General features: G+C 32.1%; 1 protein-coding gene across 1 annotated transcript in view; it reads left to right on the forward strand.

Moving 5' to 3' along the window:
• EPHA5 (EPH receptor A5) overlaps nt 1-25,475 on the forward strand; it is a 464,007-nt gene that overhangs the window by 415,950 nt on the left and 22,582 nt on the right. Inside the window, exons 11-13 of the mRNA XM_044681722.1 lie at nt 13,192-13,259; nt 14,563-14,688; nt 15,802-15,987. Coding sequence (XP_044537657.1) covers nt 13,192-13,259; nt 14,563-14,688; nt 15,802-15,987 — 380 coding nt within the window. The remainder of the gene's footprint in view (nt 1-13,191; nt 13,260-14,562; nt 14,689-15,801; nt 15,988-25,475) is intronic.

The following is a 25,475-nucleotide window of genomic DNA, read 5'->3' on the forward strand; positions in this document are numbered from 1 at the left end:
AGAGAGAGAGAGAGAGAGAGAGAGAGAGAGAGAGAGAGAGAGAGAGAGAGAGAGAATTATTTTGATGTTATTTTCCTTGGGGGATGAAGGGGTGAGAATGCACTAAACACTAGATGAACTGGAAAAGACTTTATGTAAATAGAGCCAGGAGCTAAGGCTCTTAGTAAGCTGGTGATTTAAAGAAGCATTGAAGAAAGGGGAAAAGGAGAATTCTAGATATGGGACTCAAAACATGTGCATGCACAGATGTAGGACTTAGAATGTCAAGTTAGGGGAACAGGAACTGGGCCAATTTGATTAGAAATAGAATAAAAAAGTAATAGGATGGCAGTACTTATGCAAAATTAATTTTAAATGGTTTGAACAAGACTGAAATATTTTAAAATCCACACAGAAATGTTTTGTTTTATCCTATAATTAAGAAGCAACTAAACATTCTTCATCAGGTTCATGATAATGACAGATTTGTGTTTTGAAAATATCAGTTTGGTAGTTCTTTGGAGAATAGATTAGTGATGGAAGAACTTTGAGGTAAGGAGATCATTTGGAAGAGGTTAGGGGATTGATGATGACGATCTGACCTAAGTTGGTTACCATGACTAGAGAGACCAGGATAAGTGTGGTTTGTTGAGGATTTAGGATTAATAGAATTTAAAAATGGATTGGATATTAGAGAGAGTAACAAAAAAAGAAGAGAAATGACAAAAGCAGTAGAAGGGATGCCATATCCATTCTACATTTGTCATGCTTTCCATGGAACAAAAGTCAAATCATATATGAAAGAACCATGCAACTGACATGCAATATTTATTTTCTTTCATTTGCATTAATAGTGCCTATGTGTTTCACTCAAGCCATATGTAAATATCAAGATTGATATTTACCAACCACCAATTGAAATTTTTAATCAAATATGATCAAGACTGAAATCCTTTGAGAAATATTTTATAGAATTATAAGAATCCCAGAGCTAACTTTTAATATGCTACTTACTGAATTCCTCTTGTACAATCAAATTTTCATGATTTCACAAATGTGTCTCTGTAGATAGATGGGTCATTCATAAGGAGAAATAAAAACAAAACAAAACACTGCATAATTAACCAGTCATAGAGTTTTTCCTCACTGTTTCAATTCAAAATCTTTAAGATGAAATTAGGGATATGATGACCACAATTTGATTTTGTTTCATCTTTAAAATTTGTAATTTCAATGATAAATCACAGAGACCTGAATTTTTATAGTTGTCCTATTTTTTAAGGATAGAAACTGTGAGTTTTTGGTTTAATTCCTTCTGTGGTTTAAAATATTTGAATAAAGACTCTGGCAACTGAATTGCATATCATGGCTAATTCAGTGTCCTATTAAATCATTTTTTAAAGTAAAAGTCAATAATGGCATATTACATGGATAGATGTTTGGAAGCCTGGGATCCAAAAACAATTTGATAAAATTATGACCTGTGTGTTTGTGTATGTATACCTTCTTTAATAAAGGAAATCCTTCATGGGAGGTTCCCAAAACTGAAGAAATAAGAAGTCTGTTTCAGAACTAAAAAATTCTACCAATTCCAGTGCTTACTTCTGGAAATATATAGACAAAACTGAGAGTTCCTACCCTCAAAAAGTTTAAATATCACTGAGTAGGAAAAGAAGAGAGACAAAAATCTTTTTAGTGGGAATCTGAAGAAATCAATTAATAGCTAATATTTACTAAAACCAGCACTTAAAAGGTGAATTACAGGGGCAACTGGGTAGCTCAGTGGATTGAGAGCCAGGCCTAGAGATGGGAGGTCCTAGGTTCAAATCTGGCCTCAGACACTTCCCAGCTGTGTGACCCCTGGGCAAGTCACTTGACCCCCATTGCCCACCCTTACCACTCTTCCACCGAGGAGCCAATACACAGAAGATAAGGGTTTAAAAAAAATAAAAAAAGGTGAATTACATAAATGATGAATACAAAATAATTACTGACTACTATAGCCAATTTGAATTATGAAGCAAAGATAATCTCGCAAAATGCTAATCTAAATTTAGGAGGAAGGAGAAAATAATTATTTCACAATTTGAAGGCTACAGTTATAAGAGATTTATGGACAGCCCAAAGAGTTCCTTCAAAATCGATTTCCTATAAAGAGAAAATAGTTCATTGTTAAAATTGATGTTTAATTTCCACCTAAATAACTACCAATTTCCAAATCCTGAGTTGACAAGCAGGATATAATATAGAGTAAATACAGGGAAAACCAGAAAAATAGGACTCTCTGCTCCCCCCAAAATGGAATGCAATGGTAATGGCTCTGTAAGGATGTAAGAATGTTATAATTTAAAAACAAAAGTAGGCAACTAATACTTTGAAATATGTTTTTAAATGTTAGCTTATTTGAACATTTTGAAAATAATATATTTTATAAAAACCTAATTAAATAACTAAGATATATGGTTTTGTTTGGTTTGGTGAATGAAGCCATATTCTCAATTGTAGAAATTGTTTTAAAATATTTTTTGATTACAACATATCTGGAATTTCTTAAAAGTTACTCCATTATTTGCTCCCTGAATATTTGTGGCTTTTCTGGGACCTGAAAAAATGAAATAAACAGAAATATCTGACTGTAATTAAATGACCAACAAAGTTCTTTATTCACAATAATCCTAAAATGTGTTATTGTACCATGAGGTATTATAGAACATTATTTGAAACTCATTGATCTAGGTCCTTCTTAGAAGCTAGTTATTTCAAAGCAACCATGAAGCTCTGCAGAACCCAGGGCTATTTTGAAAGGTTTCCAGGAACAAGATACTCTTTATCTTTTACTCAGATTTATTGATTGTTTTTTTTACAGAGGATTACAATTCCAACTAATCCATTTTCTTAGTGTCACTTGATTCAATATCAGTAAGAGGCAAGAGATGAACCGACCTTCTTGAAACCGTACTTTATTGTTACCAAATTTTGTGGGCAGAGCCCTGCCCTACAATTTTGAAATACAACTATAGAAACAAAAATGCCTAATTGGAAAAAAAAGGTATTGAAACTATATAAATAATAAAGTTTTATCACAGTGCTTACCAGGATAGACAAAACCTTATCTTTCTTAGTTAATATAATCTTGTGACTACTTAGAAAGTGTTTTTAAGGTGGATTCTGGGTTATAATAGTAGGTATAGAAATACTAGATCACTAAAAATTTCAGTGATAAGAGAAAGTGATTTCATCCTTTCCTTTATGGTTCTGGTGTATCTGTGGGAGGTATAATTGGGGGGAAAATATTCAAGATGGTCTTAAAGAAGAAACTGCTAATGGTACTGCAGTTGCCAGGACACTCTTAGAAGAATGCCTTTACAGTTGAGTAACCAGAAAACATCACACCAGACCATTTAGACTTAGGTCCTTGTACAGAAATAGTTCTATAAACTAAATTAATTGATGCAGGAACCCATTTTGGTTCATGTCCACAGTCCTTAGCAAGGACTAGTTTGTAATAAATATGAGAAAAAACACCTAGAATTGTGATAGATGAATGAATGAAATACAATTATTAAACAATTACTATATAAGCCAGGCACTCTATTATTCTTATAAATAAAAGAGCATGTGACCCATTCCTTTCCTTCCAGGAATATGTATTCTAATGGGGGTGAGGGGCTTTTGTCATTAATGTTTCATTAAGCCTTTTGAAAGTTTTTTTTTAATAAACTTTTTATAAAATGCTACTTTAAGAATTTAAAAGGAAGATTATTTTTGGTTGTTTTGGTGAATAAAGCCATATACCTTTCCCTATTATTCAAGTTTTCATAATTCAGGTTAAAAACAGAGATTAATTTTAGAGCCACGGGAGAACCTTTGACATGCCTTTTTCTAAAAGTAATGCTAGTATCTATTTGACTACTATTACCAGAGAAAAAAGCAAAACACACACACACACACACACACAGTTGTATGGATAGGGCAGTTGGGTAGATGTGTTCCAAAATATATCTGAGATGGTTGGTTTTGAAGTTTTGTCTAGTTTGTAGTTACTCACAGATCAATCAAACTCTAGCCCCAGACAAGGTGAGCAGATTAAGTCAGAGAAGGAGAAAAGCCTAGCAATTTGTTGGAATTGAGCCTCTTTTGGGTTGGAAAATCAGATTTACCTCATAGGATAAGTTTTGCCACTTGTTTAATGTAACCATGAAAAGGAAGTCCTCTCATCTCTCTGGTATTGCTGCTACTGTTGTTATTCTTATTCTTATTTGCAAAATAACAAGATTGAGCTAAATTATCTCCAAACTTTCTTTCAGATTCAATCTGTGTTTAGCTAAAGGGAAATGGTTACAATGAATATGAATTCTTGACCCAGGATTTTTATTTATTTCCCACCAAAATATTGAGCATGCCTTTCTGGCATTCTGCTGGCTTTGTCAGCAAAGCCCTTCTGTCTGTGTTTTGAGGACAGCGTTAATATTGAAAGCTATTCTTTTAAATACTGACATTGGGGCAGCTGGATGGCTCAGTGAATAGAGAGCCAGGCATGAAGTTGGGAGTTCCTGGTTCTAAATTTGGCCTCAGATACTTTCTATGTGTATGGCTTTGGGCAAGTCACTTAACCTCAATTGCCTAGTCTTTACCACACTTGTGCTTTGCAACTAATACCTGCTATTGATGGTAAAAAAAAATTCTGACATGTAATAATGAAAATAATGAAATTACTGTTTTAGGCATTGTTTTGAACCATTATAAATGTCATATAGTTCATTTAAGAGAGACTTTCATATGTCTTTATTTCACTCTGCTGGGAATGCAACTAGAAGCACACTCAAAGACTGATGTGGAGAGTAATGATGAAGTTATATGATTTGGGATATTAATTTCATGATCTTGATTTCAGATATGAATTATACATTTTTTATTTTTTGGTGCTGAGAAATCCCATGTCTCCCCTTCACCAAAAGATATATATATATATACATATATATACACATATGCACACATAAACAAATGTATATACATCTTAACTACTTGCTAGGAAAGCTTCATAAATTATGAAATGAATAGCATGAAATGAACACTTCAAGAAAGGTTAGGCCTAAAGTCAAATTCTGATTTTTACAATTCCTAAGTGACCCTGTGCAAGTCACTTAACATTTTAACCTCCATTTCTTCACATGTAAAATGGACTTTATGACCTCAATGGTCCTTTTAGTTCTCGTCCTATGAACTTATTATAATCATCTAGGAACATTTTTCTCCTACACTCCATAGTTAACTTCTTTGGCTCTCTTTGTACTTTCAACAGCCTTTCAAGAAGAAAGCAATATTTTTATGGTAAATATTTAACCCCATAGATTTTCAAGAATATAAAACACTTCTGTAGCATTTGCTCTGTATTGTTTGTTTTAAGACAATGAAGTCACTACACATATACATATCAGGATTTTAGCTGAATAATATTAGATTTTTCAGACTATCATTTCAAAAATACACTTTTTTAAAAAAATGTACTTTGTGTCTAGCATTTTTGTTGCTGATTATCAGCAAACTGATGAATGATGGATTGTCCTTGAACTTTATTATCTCAGATCTCCTCTAGGCACAACCACATACAAATTTAAAAAAAAATATTAGCATTATGAATTTAATCAGTCTGCTTGAATCTCCCACTTTTACCTCACTACTACTTCACTTTTGATGTCAGGAATTATATTCTAAAATATTTCATATTCCTCTGTTTGAGGAATTCCTCAGTCCAAGAAATGGGCCTACTACATGTGAAAATATTCATAATGCTTGAATATTGCATGTATTGTCCTCATGATGCCACTGAATGTGTGTGTATATATGTATATATGTATTTTTTTTCTTTTTTAAGAAGAGGAGAAATTTGCCCTTTTGGTATCTATTTGTTTTGTTTTTAGTAATATAATTTTTGTGTGAAATATATATTTGCTTTTGATATAATGATATAATTTTTTAAATTTATGTAACCATAGCAATGAAGAATTTAAACATGAGAAATACCTCAAATTTGGCAAATTTACACTCTGAAACTGGAATATGCATTTTAGTAATACATTTTGTTTTCTTCTCTTCATTCGATTGAGAAATTCTAGCTTGTTAGTTCAATTCCTAAATCAAAGCTTTTAAACACTGCATTTCAGATGTTGTTTTTAATATAATGAGCATTTTTTCCACAATAGACTTTCCTAAATTCAAATTGAAACCAATTTTCCAAAAAAAGATAATAATATTTATACTCAGTAATACCTGTTTATATTAAGTCTGCAAATGTATAGCTGGAGCACTTAGAAAAAGCCTTTTGAAAATCCCATATTCCCCAAATTACCTTTTTTGGCATACTTTAAATATGCTTACATTGAATTTGAGCATATGTCGACCTATTACCTTGACTCATTAGTTTCTGTGTTTTCATGCCTTTTCCTGCTTCCTTAGAGAGCTCAAGTGGTAAGGGAAATGGAGTTCAGTGTGCTTGAACATCAGCCTGGAAATTCAGAGAATTTAGTTTTCAAATGAGGCTGATCAGTCACTTACTCCATGACCTTAAAAGTCAAATAATTTTTTTTCAGGAATTCAGTCTTTCCATTATTAAGAGGAATAATGATTCCAGTCTCTCTTATAGTGCTGTTATTGCTAACTAAACAAAAATAAAAACTATAAAAAGGAATTATCAAGCACTTCGAAACAAGGAAACTGTTAGATTATTATCAATAATCTCTTTCCCCTTTTTGAATTATGCCTAGATTTCCTAAATTTTGATGTAAGCAGTTTTGACTGCTGCATCTTTCTTTCAGTCAATGTTTTTCAGACATTATCTTATTAATCCTGACAAGAAGTCTGCCAGATACATGGGTGGGAATATTGAGCCCCCCTTTATAGACTGGGAAACCAGAGAGGCACTAAGACTAAAGCCATCTCTTTGTAATAATATTAGATTCTCATTTAAAGTGTTTTATGGAAGGCAGATGTGAAGAATTGTTAGATGTTGGAATTGAATATTAAATACTAAATGAAGAAATACTTTGTAAAATGTATCTATTCACTGTTTTGAAACCACTTTTTTAATTCCTATGGAATGAGGCACAAACTATATTACATATTAAATAATATTGAGGTGATAAAATAAATGGTAGATTCTGTTAAATGTTTAAAGATAATTATGAAATTTGCTACTACACTGACAAATATTTTTAGAGATAGATTTTCTCACTTTTCTCATAAAATATGAATTGTTTAGAAATTATATGAACTAATTATAAAATATTGTTCAATTTTTTTCAAAACCTCATCTATTTTTTTCTTAAAGTAAATTCTTTATTTGTTGAGGACAAATTCATCATCTCTTCTTTTTGATATTATTTTACATTTTAAAAAGTCATTTTATTTGAAAGGACACTTGGGAAGTGAAAATGAGAAAATAATATGCAGCCTCTTTAACATGAAATCATATAGCTTGTCTCTTTGTACTTTTCCCTGAGGGTGATAAATATTTTTATTTGATGAGTACTTATGCTTATTTAAATTCAGAAGTTTGCAATAAGTACTTGATTGCCTAATTCCTAGAACTATTCACTGATTCAAATAGAGCGGCCTTTCCAATTTGAAAATATTCAATTTCCTTTTAGCCTATACGAAAGTTATCATATAGTCATTATACTTTGTATTGGTCTTACCCTATCACTGAGGATACCTTTGAAATTTGGAGAAATATCAGCATCTTCATTTACAAATAAAAATAATGTGACCCATAGCCTCAACATTTATTTTGAAGATAGCCAGCCATCCCTGTACACTGTGTGAACCAGCTTGTTAAAGGAAGTGATTTTAATACAAAAATCAGTTCCATGTTTTCTGTATGTTATATGTGTGTATAAGGTGATATCTTCTAATGCTCCTGATATATACCCCTAATCAATTTTTTGCCATTTCATTTCTTGTCCTCAAGACTGCCAACATCTGTATCAAAATCTAATTTATTCAGTGATATAAATTCAGGGATTTAAATCCTTAAATTTGAAGAGCCAATCCATTTCTAAGAAAGCTATAACTGATCCGTTTTCAGGATTTCAGCAAAAAAAAAAGTATTTAAACATACTTTTATGCAATGACTGGAGCCATTATTCTGTCAAAACATGAGTACATGTTTTCCTATTAATGTAGTTTTACCAAAGTCTAAATTGTCTGGAGTTCTCATTTTGCCAGAAGAGAAATATATAAGCCTCACCATTTTCCAACAATTTGTTTCCTTTACAATGTTTTCTCATTTAAGTAAAACAATGTAATGGATATTCTGTAGCAAAGCAATAAAAGAGAGATCTAAACCAGAGGAACTCATTGCTATGTCAAGCAATGTATTTTTCTAATTTTTCAAAGAATTAAAAATAAGTACCTCCCCCCAAAAAGCATAGGCTTATTTTGTCAGATAATGTGAAAAAGAAGCACAATTTTGCTTCTAATCTCTTAACGTATTTTGTAAATTCTTCAGAGAATAAGTCACCTTTAAATTCATTCTCTCTGTGTATCATTTTGTGAATCCAATGAATATAATGATATCAGTATTATCCCAGAATTTCAAATTTAAATCCAGTAATGAACAAGGCACTTTTTATAGATTATTTTGATTTGTACCATATCATGGCATTGTTCTTTTATTTTTTCCTAGTTCATATATGATGGAAAATTACTTATTCCCAAGTTTTCTTTCTCTGTCTCTCTGTCTCCCTTCCCATCTCTTTACAGATACACATATACACATACATACACCCTGACTAGCTATTTAAATATACCTATCTTCTTAATTATGCAGTGATAGATTCTTAATTTTTCAAATTCTGGACTGGTGGTTCTCAAACATTTTTGATCTCATGACCTCCTAAGGCTCTTTAAATTTGTAAGTATCCTCTCCAAATTATTTTTATTTGTAGGGTTTCTATCTATTGATTTTTATCATATTAGAAATTAAAATGTTGTATATGTATTAATATTAAAATACAAATATTATAGTAAAAGTTTTGAGTCCATGGAAAAGGTCTTGAGGATGACCAGATATCATCAGATGATTGTGTGACAACAGTTTTCCAAGAGTAGGGAAAAATTTGAACAATTTCTAAATTTTTCATAAGTATTTTACAGTAATACAAGATGCCATAGACCTAGATCTTTAAAATTATAATAAACACATTAAAGATGGGTTGAAACGCAATTTATCTTTTTTGAAGTATATTTCCAAAATGAGAGTATTTTTTTCTGATGAGAAAATCAATGGAAAAGCCATGTTCTATGATTAGTCCAAAACTTCAAATGAAGTAGTTGTTTTTAGCATAATATTTCAAAGATCATTAAAAATGTAATATGAAGTAACTGTACAAAATATGGCTTTTCCATTCAGAAAAAAAATATTCCAGAAGGCAGAGGACATAATTTATGCTGAGTGGCATATTTATTGTCTATTTGATTGGTTAAGATGATGCATCTGGAGCAGTTACAGAAGTTAATACTGAATGAACAGGTTTTCTGCAATGCTTTGTTAGTGAAGCTGAACTACTATTTGAGTGCGAGTCCATGCCAGCTGCAGTTTTACTTGGTGTATCTTGTTGAGGCTCGTTTTAATGGTGCTTTGGGGGATTTCAGAACTTAATTTTATATGTTAATGTGACATGCTGCCGTATATGTTATTGAGCTCCAGAGATGCCCATAGTCAAAAATAACTTGATTCTATTGCCCTTCTGAATCTCACCCTAGGTAATAAAATGTTAACCACTCTGCACAAAGGTATTCCCAAATCATTTTTATAAGAGATTTAAAGTTTTATTTCTACTTTCATATGAGGAATTTGCATATAATTTAAATTTTCAGTAGACTCATTTGATGATAAGGGTAATTTCAGGATAGTTTTGAAAGCTTAAATTTCTGTTTCTTGGGGAAAGGGATATTTGTTTTCAAGGGTAAATTTATAAGACCCATGTTTATTTACATGTGTTTGTATGTATGCACAAGCGTGTTTATCAGTGTAAATTTATATATTTTGTTAAAGAATGTTTCATTTTAGATTTGTGCTTTTTAAATAAAACCTGCTTTACAAAAAGCATGTATACTTTTACATGGAAATAGAAGTATTTGAAATATGGAGAAAATTTGGAATGTGGAGAAAGACAAAGACAGAGAGACAGAGAGACAGGCAGAGAGACACACACACAGAGACAAAGATAGATTTAAATTTTAATGGTCAGGATAACCATTTTAAAAATGTTTGGTGTTGAGTTAGAGAGGACCTGAGTTCAAACTTGGCATCTTTTACTGACTGACTTTATAAACTTGGTGTTCTATGGACATGAGTTTCCTTATGAATTCATCAAAAATATATTTTAGAGTAAATGACCTCCAAAATCTTTCAACTCTAAATCTTTGATTTCACAATATACCTAAAGACAAATAAATTAATTGAAGCCCAAAGTGACAAATAAAAACAAGAAAATGGGTGTAAGATTGAGTAAGTTTATTAAAATAAATTGATTCTCAACTTTAATAAGCAACACCATGATTTCAGTCTAAAAGGTATATTTGTTTTCCATATTTATCTAAATCTTTGCTAACTTACAGTATCAGTGGGATGTCAATGAGCTCTTATAGGACACCAGAGTCCTATCTATGTCCTTTCCAGCTCTAAATCTGTGATCTGATTTAGTGTATAATCTCACCAAGGAGCAGAAAATGAATTAATTAAACCAATCTCATAATTTACTCATAGGTAGAAATTTATTCAGTTTAATTACTACTTAATAAAGTAAAATTAATCAGTTAACATAGTACAGCTTGAATATCTGATCATGATTTTCATTGTCTTATCTTGGCTCTCTCATTAAAAATATAATTATATAATAAAAAATTAGGACTTTAATAAGAAAAATTAAGCTGTATTTACTCCAGTAATGTCCCTTAAATATTAAAAGTAATAGCACAACAGGCTTTCAAATAATTGTCCCCTTAATTGTCAGAATGAAAAATTATTTTATAAAACAAAATATGAAACTAAGAAAAACATTCTTTATATCAATTTCTGTGATGTATATTCTAACTTTGAATTAATATTAGGATGAAACAGTTTCTTGATCGCCTATTAACAACTATTTTCAATAACAAAATATGTAATTATGACAGAAAATATATTTGGTGAAAATCATTATTTTTTTCTCATTACAATAAAGAGAAAATGAAATGGCCTTTTTTGTTTTCCAAACAGTGGTTTGAATGTCATGTTGGTATGGTTCTTGGGTATTGCTACTCTCTCCTTTCTGTGATTGTGCTCTTTCTTTTCCCAAAAATTTTTCATCATTTTAATGACACATCCAAAAACATCACCCATTCATGCTTTCATTTGGAAAACATTATTTAGCACTTCCTTCACAAGGCATTGGTAAAGTGGCTGTAGAGACAAATGAGACTTTGTTTCTGCTCAAGGTCTACTGGGGGAAATGAGACATAAACAAAGAACTCAAAAATAGGTAGAACGTTATAATTGTCACAAGGAAGTCACAAATTGTCATGGGAGCCACAGCATAGAGGAAAACTGCATACATTCTAAAGGATTTGGTAGTATATTTTTGAATGAGTAGAATTTTAACATGTCATGCATGGGTAGGGGAGATTATAACAGAGCCATTTTGGAAACAGCAGAGAAGTAGAACAATGTGGGATGTACCTGTGGGTCAAACAGTGTTTCAGTATGAGAAGAATCTTAAAAATCTGGAAAAATGATAGAGAGAAATGAGGCTGTGGAGGCAGTTTGGAACCAAAATAAATTAGATCTTGAGGTGTTGGGCAAAGGAGTCTATTTAAATAGACATTTGGTTGGCAGGAAATTTTTTGATAAGGGGCCTAATGTGATTGACGCTTTTTTATAAAGGTTAAGAGCAGTGAGCACCATAGCAATAAAGTGAGGGAGGAGAGGAAAAAAGAGAATAAGAATCTAAATATAGGATATCTGGCCTGAGGACAAAACTTTGGGGAGTATAAACTTCCATTTAGTGGTTGGTAAAATAGAGACAAAATAAAGAATTTGGGCAGGGGGTTGGGGGGAAAACTTCAGATAAGAAGGTAAGGAACCAGAGAATGATTTGTTTTGGAACCAAAAGGAGAACATTGTCGATCAGAAAAAAAGTGAGAGTGAGGACAAGGTCTTCTTTAAATGTTTAAAAACCAATTTCTTAGATGTAAATACGCACAGGCAAAAAATTAAAAATGGATCTTAAGCCAGCACACCCTTGGGAGAGGACCAACATGAAAAAATGCTGAAGAGTTTGAGATGGAGCATGAAATGAAAAAAAAATACTTATCAGTGGCTTTCTAGAGAAATCAAAGTAAAATAATAGGAGCAAAAATCAGTTTATAAGAACGTAAAGAAAGGAGTGATAAGGAAGAAGGGACTGAGAATATATACTTACCATTATGAATTTTAATTATGAAAGACAGGTCAAACTATTGTAATTAAATAATTTAGAATGGGATTCTTTTCCAGTATGTATCATAAACATTCTTCAGTGTATCTGGTCAGTCACTTTAAATAGTAGGCTTTGATTGCATATCTGAATGGGGTAGGATGAGAGTTTGTTGAGCTATGTGTTCTCTAAGGTACTTTTTATCTTTGTGGTACAGGTTTCCAGTATGAAAGTTATAGAAGATAGAATGGGAGCTCAAGCAGATAGTAAGATTGAGAATGTTTTTACCCCTCACAATATGGAAAAAAATGAAGGAATCAGTACAGAAAGAATGATTAGAGACTTAAGATGGAAGAATGAATTAATTTATCATTGTCTAAGAAGCATAGAATATGGAAGATAAGTGAAGGGATTAGAGTGTAAAAGAAGAGTTACCTCTTTCTTTGAAAAAGTAGAAAAGCATAAGAAGATAACTGAAGATATCTTGAAAGTAAGAGGATAAAGGGACACAAATCAGTTGACTTTGATTAATTATTTCATTAATGAGTTTAAAGAAGTTATGGGCTGAGTGTGGGAGGTAGGTATGAGTGATATTAAATCAGTGATGAAGCTCCTCCTTTGTTAGGCTATAAATGTAAGGTTTGAGAAATTTTCTAAAAAGCAACAATTTAAGTTCTCTTTCTGTTTCATGTACTTAATCTAAATGAATTGCTTCAATAGATTGAAATGTGTCTTATTGATACTTACTCTATTCCAGGAGGTGTGGCTACAGCAAAGCTAAACAAGACCCAGAAGAGGAAAAAATGCATTTTCACAATGGGCACAGTAAGCATATTGTACCAATTTCCCAAGAGTTCACTTGATTTAATTTTACATTTCTAGGTTGGTGTAGTAACATAACTAATCAAAGAATAGGTGTGCTGCTTTTTTAAAATCAGATCTTCTATGCAGAGCAGAGAATTTGTACATGGTATTTGGAATTGGAAAGCATTTGGTAGAATTTGAGCATTTCTTTGCTACAACTTGTTTCCCACTGCAGAAATTTCCATAAAATTTTATATAATATGAAATATTTCTTAATTCAAGCTAAGTTTCTAAGTAAATTCTAAATATAAAACTCAGTGGAGAAGAAATCTATCACATTATGGAAATTGAATGTAAATGATATTTTTAAACTTTCAATATTCCCTCATTAAGGTCTTTACCCCTCCTAATATCCTTTCATTGTTCTCTTGTAGTAGGTAAGAGTTTTCTGGGATAGGTGATACAGACAACTTAGTCCCAAATGAACAGAAGATTTAAAAAAAATGTAGAAATTAAAGCATTATGATATAATAAAAAAGTTAAAATGGAGGTATATTTTCTGGTTCATTAAAATATATCAGAGTTTCTTCATAAAGTATGATGTGTCTTGGAATTTTCAAAATGGTCTGAGTTATCATTCCATGAAAAGTGATTGTCAGGAACAAGATACAGTGCCTCTGATTCTTGTAAATGTCCTCTTCCACAAGCTCCAATGAAGATTAACTTTCAATACTTATTCTATATGTCCAAATTTGGCAATATTTGACCATTTTTATGAACAAAATACTAAAATTTCACTTCTCTTTTGTTGTCAAACTCCTGGATAAGATTACCTTTCCCAACCCTATGCTTTAAAAAGAACATATTATCTATCTATCTATCTATCTATCTATCTATCTATCTATCTATCTATCTATCTATCTATCTATCTACCTACCTACCTACCTACCTACCTATCACTGAGTGGTACCATGTTATAATTGTGATTAAATTCAATGTAGATAAAATTAAAATCTAATATTTTAGCATTCTGTTGATTATCTGGCTCTAATTTGAGCCACTTGTCTTAAAATGGGGAAGAGGAGAAATACATATATACATATGTTTATATATGTAAATCTATATACATATAATCTAATAACCTATTCTTAATTATGTAATCCTAAAAATAAAAGTTGTACAGTATCAACACTATTTTTAAAATAACTTAAAATTCTAGTTCTTAGCTGCTTGGAGCTTAGCAATAGTAATATATTAATTAAATTTGCAATTCCTTTTATTCATAACTATCATTTCTATTTTAATGTTAAATTTGTTTTTGCAGTTAAACTACCAGGAGTAAGAACTTATATAGATCCACATACCTATGAGGACCCTAATCAAGCTGTCCATGAATTTGCCAAGGAGATAGAAGCTTCATGTATTACCATTGAAAGAGTTATTGGAGCAGGTATGACAGAGGTTAATATAACATTTTGACCTGTATTCTAATATAAATTAATGCATAAATGTTACATCCATTAGTGTATTAGAACATAGAAATGGCTTTTTAAAATGCGAAAATTTATTTGTCTCAAATGTAAATTAATAGTCTGGATTTTCAAAACTACTTCTTTTCCATCTCCTTATTATATAACTCATTTAAATGAATATCTATCAATTTCTTGGGTCAAACAATTAACAGACATCTAATAAAACTCAGCTTGTGCCATTACATGAAATTGCATCTGAGACACATAATACCAACTTGTGATTATTTAGTTGGTCAACAACTTTTGTTGTTGCTGTTATTGTTCATTTTTGTCATTCTTCATTTTAGAGGTTTGGAATCATTTCACTAATTATTATTATTATCTCTAGGTATAGAGGAAGAAGAGGCACATAAAGGGAAACATACTTGTTCAAAATTGTTTTCTGTTATTAACTTTGAACCAAGTTAACTGGGTTTAAAGATAAAAGAAAATCATAGATTTTACACTTCATTATTTCTTCTTTTTCCTCATCTGCATATTTTTCTCCCTTTGAGCATACATAATTTTCTTTGGCCTCAACAATTAAAAACTACATGCAGTGAGATATAGCATAGTATGAGTATACATGAATATTACAGTATATTAAAATATGCTATTTTATGGATATCAGACATTTCTTGTCACAGATTATTGCTTAAGTATATTTTTAAAACATCTATAAACTGGATTGCTACACTGCTGGTAGGGTGACTATTCCATTTTATTCAAGCAAAGTTGAAACTGGGTCCATTTACTAGTCCAGGATTTGAAAAGCATTCAGGTATATATGAGTTTCAGCTTCACTGGATGGATTTAAGAAAAGGAAAAAACGACCTACGTAAGTTTCAAGTCATGATGAAGTATCAGAATAAGCTTTTAGAGGAGGAATGAAATAGAATTATATTCTGATCGATCAAGAATAGGATGACTTCTCTGAAGCTTACAGCTAAAATTAAAATCCAATATTTTAGCATTCTGTTGATCATCTAGCTCTAATCTGAGCCACTTGTCTTAAAATGGGTTCTCCTCCTTCCCTTCATCTTTGCCACCAGGTGAATTTGGTGAAGTCTGCAGTGGACGTCTAAAATTACCAGGAAAAAGAGAATTCCCTGTGGCCATCAAAACCCTAAAAGTGGGTTATACTGAGAAACAACGGAGAGATTTTCTTGGGGAAGCAAGTATCATGGGGCAGTTTGATCATCCTAATATCATTCATTTGGAAGGCGTTGTGACAAAAAGTATGTACCAACTTCTTTGTGGTTTTGCTCTTTGAATACTAAACTCCAATTTTATTTCATGTTATCCAATAGGTTGCTGGCTTTTAGTACAGAAGAAAAACAGGTACAGATGACATTAATATGATCTGATGTTAAGTAACTTTGAAATGATGTGTTCCCTTTAGAAGGAAAAAAATATTCTTGGGCAATTTGAGCTTATCTGCACATAAGCTGTGCTTTTAAGTAAAGGTGAACATTTAAAGGCTATTGCAGGAACTAACAAATTCAATAATAACCTAACCTCAAAAAATATTAATCAACTAATGAAAAGAAGCAGCAGTGGAGTTAACATTATCTGTTTCCTAGGCTCACATCCCTTTATCCTAATGAAACACAAACCTCAAAGGCTTGAGACAGAGTTCTAATATGAATGGCATATCCACAGGTGTCACACTACCTTTAAGCAGCCCTTTATAGTCAGCAGTATTTCTTTCTTTCAGCTTCTGCATTGAGGTATTTTAATAGATCTCTGGAAAGCTATAGCCTCAAAAGACTGAAAATGTCCCAGTGACAAATGTCCCTCAGGCTTCATTATTTGCCTTAAATCAGTAGCAACCTTTTCAATTTTGACTCAGACTTTTTGGGTCTTGAAACTACATGAAAATTATTCTATCCAGTGCTTCCCATCTATTTTGAAACTTCTGAGGCCCTGGCACATTCTGTATATCTACTTATTTGGTGACATAATTTATGACGTGTTTAGTAGGGGACATAGCAGTCCACACAGTAGCTTCAATATATAGAAATCTAAGGTGAACATTTAATATTAATTAACTAGAGGAAATAAGCAAACTACGTGACACAGTAGATAGACCACTGAGCCCAGAGACAAGGAGAACTGAGTTCAAATTCTGCCTCGTATACTTACTAGCTGTATCATCTTGGATAAGCTACACTGTCTTCCTCAGTTTTACTCATATGTAAAATAGTCACAATATTACCTCCAATGGCTGTTGTAAGAATCAAATTTAGTAGTATTCGCAAAGTGATTAAAGTACTATAGAAATGTAAGTTATTATCATAATATGTAATTTTTGTACCAAGAGGAATTATATATAACCATCAGTCCCATCAATTTTTCTCTAGACTACAAGCACAAAAGATTCTAGGTCAGCACAGGTCATCCACTTCACCAAGTCATATGGTTTCCAAAAGCTTAGGCAATATCATGTGTATTTGTTTTGCTTGACTGGGTTTATTTGTTCCAATATTTTCTTTCTTTCTCGTGATTTTGAATGGTGGGAAGTAGACAAGAGTGGCTGCCTAGAAGTATACAAACAAAAGAAGGTTATTGTAACATGTTCCTTAAATGCATAGAATAGAAGGAATCAGAGTGAAATAGGTCATTTTTGAAAATAATATCTAAAATTTATTTTATACATTTAAAAATCAATTGGTATGAAATAAAGATAGATATTACTTATAAAATCCTTCTGTTTTCTGCTGTATATACAAAATGTTCATTTTTCATGTAAAATTTAAAAATTTTAAATATAAAAGCTGAGCTCCAGAGCACCCAACAAATCTGGGAAATAGCTTCACTCATTTTAACCTTGATATACATATAATATATTTGTATACATTAGAATATATTATATATCATATTTATCATATGATATATGATTATATTATATTATCAATTACATTATGCCTTAATTTTGACCTGATTAAATTATTATTATACATAATTATAGTGTAATTAACATATTACTTTATTATTAGGCAATCAGGCAATCAACACATTCAGCATATCACTTATGGAAATGGCAATCATTTTCCTAAGACTTCTTTTCATTTCATGATTTCTTATCCTATCTGAGAAAAGTGGCACAATCCATCCCTTACCCTTAGCAGGTTATAGAAAAAATTAAAATATTGAATAGAGACACAAGGACCCCTATGGTTTTGATTATAAAGTAAAGAGGAACAGAAAAGAGGATTGATGAAGTTGGATAGGTCCTTTGCCTTCTCAGCTATTGTTATTCTGCACCTGAATTTGTCAGTACATACAGCAGCCTTACATTAACTTTTCTAATTCAGGGTCCAATTCCTAGCTCTGGGTCAATTTTCCTACTATGGTTTCTTGGGCAGCCTGCTGCAGTAGGAACAGCAAGATTCTTTTCTTGGCTCTGTCCTATCATGAACCATCAGAATTTCTACTTCAAGACAAAATAATCTAAGCCAGCAGTATCTCCATCTGCTTCCCCATCCTAAATAAGAATTGTAGAAAGTGTCTACCAAAGGCAAAAGAAGGAGAAGAAGAAAAAATCATTTCTCACTGCTATTGGTCCAATCATGATTCTCTTTTCATAACGTAATACCTTTTATACTAAGTTAATCAGATGCACCTCAATCCTGGGGGGAAAGAGGGAAAAAAATTGTGATCAGCAGTAGTTCTCTCTTCTAATAGTCTATCTCTCCCTAGCATACAATTATTGTCACTGAACAATGGTGTAAAATCATAGCCCAGAAGAGATAAGGGAGGATAACCCATTAGCATAGATAGCTCAATAGATAGAGCTCAGGAGTCAGGAAAATTTGAATTCAAATCTAGCCTCAGACATTTATTAGCTATGTGACACTGGACAAGTCACATCACCTTGTCATCTCAGTTTCCTCATCTATAAAAAAGAACTCGAGAAGGAAATAGCAAGTCATTTCATTATCTTTTCTAAGAACCCTCTCCCAAAGTGGTCATAAATAGTCAGACACAAATAAAACTAAAACAACAACAACACATTATTATATTTTATCTTGGACAAGAATTTTAGAGAGCTCTAGATTTTCCCATATCCTAACCTGATAAGATCATAGATCCAGTTATGGAAGAGACCTTTGAAGTTGTCAGGTTGAAGCCCTTCGTTATATAAAATAGTAATCAAAAATATGCAGCAAGAAAGTGATTTTTCTAAGATTATACAGATAAGACAGGCTGCTTAAGAACATTATTATATTGGGCAGCTGGGTAGCTCAGTGGATTGAGAGCCAGGCCTAGAGATGGGAAGTCCTGGGTTCAACTCTGGTCTCAGACACTTCCTAGCTGTGTGACTCTGAACAAGTCACTTAACCACCATTACCTAGCTCTTACCACTTTTTTTCTGCCTTGGAACCAATAAATAGTATTGATTCTAAGATGGAAGGTAAGGGATTTTAAAAAAATAAAGGAATGTTACTACATTCTTGAGTTCAACTTCTGCCCCCCTACTTTTTGCTATCTGTCTTACTTTGAGCAAGTCACTTAACCTCTTGGGGCTCAGTGTTTTCATCTCTAAGAAGAATAATTTGCACCAATAAATGTCTTCGTGCTCTAAATAAGGTATTCTGGAGGGCCATCACTGGGCCCATCAGTTCAAGTTAACTGAGTGACCACAAATTCCTAAAAGATTCAATAATAAATTTCAAGGGGGACTTTGAACTTGAAAGGGCTAAAATGGGTTCTGTTTTTCATATAATTTATATTCTATATAATTGTATATATATATATATGTGTGTGTGTGTATAGATATACACAATTATATAAATACATATACATATATACTTATTTTTATATTAAAAAAGTATGAGAAAGGGCTTCAGCAGACTGCCAAAGGGATCCTTGGCATAAATAAGATTAAGAACTCCTCATCTAAAGCAACATTCAATGGAAGGGTTTGAAACGGGGATTTGATGTCTCCTTTTTCCTAAGTCTCCTACTACACTTACCATATTTGATAAGAGAATTTGAAATACAGAACTCGTCTTTAAATTTGTGCATCCCTATTAGTCAAATGAAAATACAGACTTCTTTTATGATTCTCCTCAGCTCACCTAAAAAAAAAAGATTCTGCACACAGTGTATGCTCAGTAAATCTTGTTCAGTTCAATTCAACAAATATTTATGGAGCATCTACTGGGTACACACAAATTAATTCAGGTGCTTATGATATAACACTCATGAAGCCAAGACTGAGAGTCTGACTCTTGCCCGTCCCCCACTCTCAGCACCACATCACCTCCACACAGACAATTCTGGGATAAAGAGAAAAGAATATGGAGATTAAGTATTTACTTATTCACTTTCAACTGTGTGCTAGGTACTGTGCTAAGCATTTTACCATGATCTCATTTGATTAATAACATAATTTTTTATTAAGTAAATGCTTAATGAATATTTTATCCATTTCTTACATTAGGCATAGTAATATAAACATATATCAATGTACCCACATCATGTTGGCCAATTTTTTTTCGTGTTCCTCTCATCCCTAAAGTGTCAGTTCCATGACGGCAGGTACCATATGTTTTTTTCAACTGCATATCCAGGATTCACTCAGCTGCCTTCTGCCTTCTCATAAAGAGGTTACAGACTATAGTTGTGGAATTGTCATACATTTTCCAATATGTTAGAGGTATTGATTCATTTTATTTGACTGGTTTATTTGTTAAAAAGAAGGGTACTGTTGTGAGCGGTGGAGCCATTGGGGAGGTTTTGTTTTTTTTCCCTTCTTTTACCATGGACAAAAATCAGATTGACAGAGGCCAAGTCACTTGCCCAGGGTCATACTGCTAAATATGCGAGGGCAAATTTGAACACACATCTTTCTCACTCCAATGTCATGGATCTATTCATTCCACTAACTAGCTCAATTGTACACTACCTCAGATTTCTTTACAAGGGACACATCTAGCTAGTAACAGAAGCTAAAAAGGGAGAGAGAGAGAATAGCTATCTCCATGCCATGTACTACAATGGAAAGTTATTCATAAAATACATTTGTACTAGTGCTGGCTCTGTAACTCAATCTCTGCTCCCAAAGAGCAACATAATTATTGTTGACTAACACTATCATAATAATATAATTTCTACAGAGGATATACCCCATTTCTTTGTAAAAAATAATTAGGGAAGAGAAACAGTGTAGGGATAGACCAATTAATAGAACAGTATTTGATTCAAAGTCAGTTTTTCTTTATCCATTATACCTTTTTTTTTTCCTTTTTCAAGGCTCCTATGACTCATTTAACCAAAATATTGCCTATAGGAGTCTCTTACTAAGGCAAGTACACTCTGAGATCTCTCAAGGGGAAACTAGTTCCTCTGAGAAGAGAAGCTACTTATAAGAGATGCAGGAGATGCAAAAATAATTAAATAAATCAATAAATAAAGGAAAAGAAAGAAAATTAGAAAAATTATATCTTAGTAACTCAAGTAATATAAAATCAATGAACAATTAGATATTTAATTCAATGAATAATCAGTGTTCCCTGTGCATAGAATATTCACTCTTCTACTAAAGAATTCTTACCCATTCTATCAAAATCAGCTCAAATTCTCAGACCTGCACAAGACCTTCCTCTGAATTCCCAGGTAGTAAAATTCGATGTTTTATATCCTTTATAACATTTTATTTTGTACATATCAGATATCATTTATAATTCTGTATTACTGTATTACATATTTTTGTAAAATATCACCCTCTCCCAACAACCCATAAAAATTATAGACTCTATTGGGTCAGAGTCCAGATCTTATTTAAAGCTTTTTTCTTTCCCAGGACTTCGAAAAGGAGGTGTTTAATAATTTTTTTATTAATTCAACTGAAACAAAATGGTGTCTATTCTCTATATCCATAATTGAAATCATGGTTGAAATATATAAATAACGATCCCAAGCATAAAATGGAAATGTAGTAATGAATAATAATGAATCACCCGTAAAATGTTTACACTTCTAATTTTCCAAATAAAATACCTTCTTTCTGAGGATGACACTCCAATGACAATATTAGTAGCAAAACCGAAACAATGGCCTTTAAGGTGAATCTTTGTCTATATTTCTTGTTGTGTGTGAATTGAAATCATATTTTTCTGTACACAGAGGTAAACTATTAGTACTCAACTTGGGAAGTCTGCAACTTGCTTTTAATTTACCATGTTGAAACTCACTTTATTTGTGTTCTTAATTTCATGCTCTCTGATCTGATGCTAATTTATTCAGCAATTATTCTCAACCTGCAACACACAGATAATGAGACATAAGTGCAACTAAATCTTGTGATTTCTCTGATTGAAGCCAAGGTTTGGGGTTGGGGGGTTGGATTAGCACTCCCACAGATAGGGCCATAATGATGCTCCATCTTTTCTGTATCACTGATTTAAGTGCTAGAAACAAGGGACCTAACTAAAAAATCCTTTTGTGATCTGCTAAATGTGGCACATCCTAAAAAGAGATACTGTCTACAGAGGTTTGCTGACAGATGACATAAAAACCCATAGCACCTGATTCAAATAACTCATTTGCAATGCAAGACACTTTCATGAAATGCTCAACAGTTCTAACATCTACTATTCAATGAGATTCAAAAAATAGCAAAAAGAAAAAAATTAGGTGAGTCAGCCCTCTCTCCCATCATAACATCACTGCATTTCTGAGTTTCTTAGAGCTGCTCTACCTTGTGGTACCTATTGTGGAAATTAGCCACGGGGCTGTTCTTCTTAGATGTTTTTGTGTTAATAAATTCAGAGCCAATACTTGTAAATCATAGAATTGCCAAATGTTGAATTCCATTTTCAAAACCTGAAATGATGTCATTTTTTTTCATAATCAGAACAAAGACCAAAGAGGAAAGCAATAGCCTTAGGCCACATTTACCTGATCTAAAATTAGGTCAAGCATGGAACTGTGCTAAATTTAAACTGAATAGGAGACTAGAAATACTTAGGAAAATACTATTTACACTATAATTGAAGAATGGCTCCTTCCATTCCCATAGGGATAGCATATTTAGGTGTAATAGACTGTTAAAAAAAACCCAATTATGATTTATAGATTAATGGCTAACTTCATATTTTAATATGTTGTTTTTATTGATATACCAAAATTTTTTTAAAAGCTAATTGTATATATCTGCCAATGTTATTGAAGAAAAATTAATTAAAATATACTTTTTAATATTTAAAGAAAATAAGCCACATCTTTTTTAAGAAAATTGATTATTATATGTAAATTATGTCATAGGAAGAGAATGCCTTGAACAGAGTAGATCATAGGATTATAGGATCAAAAGTTATAGAAATTTTAGAAATTACAGAGTTATTAGTAACTATCAATGAATGAAACTGTAGTTGAATTTTTCAAGGATGTTTGAAAACAAAAAAAAATGTTATTCAGTCGAAAAAGGGTAGGATTGACACTCAAAAAACATAGACCCCACTCTCACTGCCAAAGATCTTACCTTAGGACATGATGTAAGGCTTTAAAAAAATGAGCCCATTCTTTAAGAGCTCCATCTTCTATCATATTCATCTAATATCATTCTGGCTTATACTATCTTGTTCTTGACCCATTCCTCACATTAAAAGGTGACCTTTTCTTTTCCAAGGTAAAACCTTCTACATGTACCTTTTAATCCATACCTTCCAGTACGTTATTCCCTTGGTCATCCCCAGGCTCTCCAGTTTTCAATCTCATCTCACCTTATCTACTGCCTATTGTGTGACATGTCAGCATCTCCCCAGGCATTTAAAAAAGAAAGGAAAAGCAAAAACAAAACAAAAACCAAAAAAAAAAGCTTACTGTCATATATGTCTATACGTGTGCACACACATGTCTTCTGCTCTTCCCTTTCAGTCTACCAATCTAAACAATTTACACTATAAAATCTGAAGTCATCATTCAGCTGAAATTACTCTCACCAAAGTGAAAAATAATCTCTTAATTGTCAAGCATAATGACCTTTTCTGGATTCTTATCTTGATTTATCTGCCGCCTTTGTAATTGTCAATCAACCTTTTTTTCTGGATATGTTCTCTTTTCTAGGTTTTCTTAACACCTACAATGAGAAATATGCTTTACTGGATATTCATCCTGGTCATGCTCAGTAACCATAAGGGATTCCTTATGAGTCCTCCAGGAGTCTGTCTTTGGAGTCTCTTCCTTTTCCCCTCACTTTATTTGGTGATTTTATCAGTTCACATAAGTGACTAATTTCTGTGCAAATAACTCTGATCAATATATCCAGTCCTAATTTCTCCCAAGTTCTCATCTCATATCCCCAACTGCCTATAAATATTTAAAACTGGGTATTCTATAGACTTCTCAAAGTCAAAATGTCCAAAAATGGAATTCATCAGCTTTCCCCCAAAAAAGCTGACTCTCTTTTAGACTTTTTTTTGTTATCATTGAGAATAGCACCATTTTTTTATACATAGACTATACAAATTTTATATTTCAATTATGATGAGGAGGTTTCCTTATTTTCCTTATCTTCCTGAGGGGCAATCTGACCTAGTGTTAAATTAAAAGTGATATAATTCAGATATACACTGCCTCTCAAATGCAAGATGTATTGAAAAAGGATAATTTAATGGAATTAGGGAGAGCATTTAGAGATTTGCTGAGGGCAATCATTAGTCCTGGTGAAAAGTGATTAGGGTGCTAGGGAATGTCGTAGAGATAGAATTGACAAGGATTAGTGATAAATTGATAATAGGAGTAAGAAAAAGGAGTCAAGAATGACTCCATTATTCTTTACCTTAGTTATATTAAAGTTAGTTATTGCCTAAATAAGAAATAAAAATGTTTAGATGGAAAAATCTGTTCTGCTTTGGACACATTGAGTTTACATTGCCTATGAGGCATCCAGTTGGAAATATCCAACAAAGAGTGTGATAAAACAAAAGGTAAGAGATATTAGCAATTTTATATATTGAGTTGATAATTGGGCTCACTGGAATTGAAAAAAAAACCAGTGAGAGGTAGAATATGGAAAAAAATGAGTGGTAGATGCAGCATGAAGTTTTGGGAAATACCCACTCTTATTGAATAAGAAAAGGATTATAATCTAGCAAAAGATACTGAAAATGAAATGTCCAACAGGTAAGATAAAAGTAAATAGATCAATTTTTATAAGTGAAATATGGAGGAAATAGCATTCATGACATGGACAAGAGTATTAAAAAATGAAAATAATTCAAGTTGAATGAGGATTAAGTAATGCTATTGAACTGACCGATTAGTTTTAAAAATGTAGGATTTGTTTAGAATTCATCAAATTTATTTTATAACTACATGAGCTATATGATCACAAATTTCAAGGTGCAAGGGACCTTAGAGGTCATTTATGACACCTGGCCTCATTTGACAAATGAGAAATCAAGGTGTAAGAAGATTAAGTGACTAGTTAGTAATAAAATTTGAATCCATGTCCCTTAATTATAAAGAGTTCTGTAATTAATCACCACCAATTCCTTTGCATGAAAAAAGCCCAAACATTTTAATATTTTCCCTTAAAATATACAAATATTTTAATATGAACTAATTTTTAAGTTTATTGTAATCCTATTCTGACATAGCTTTAACAGATCATTTTGCATAGGAATTTATCATGCAATTTTAAGATGATTGACAGTTCTTGTCTATATTTCATTCCACTTCATGGAAATTGATTTAAATAAAAATAATTTGCATG

Source organism: Gracilinanus agilis, chromosome 6 (genome assembly GCF_016433145.1).
Source record: "Gracilinanus agilis isolate LMUSP501 chromosome 6, AgileGrace, whole genome shotgun sequence".
Classification (NCBI taxonomy): domain Eukaryota; kingdom Metazoa; phylum Chordata; class Mammalia; order Didelphimorphia; family Didelphidae; genus Gracilinanus; species Gracilinanus agilis.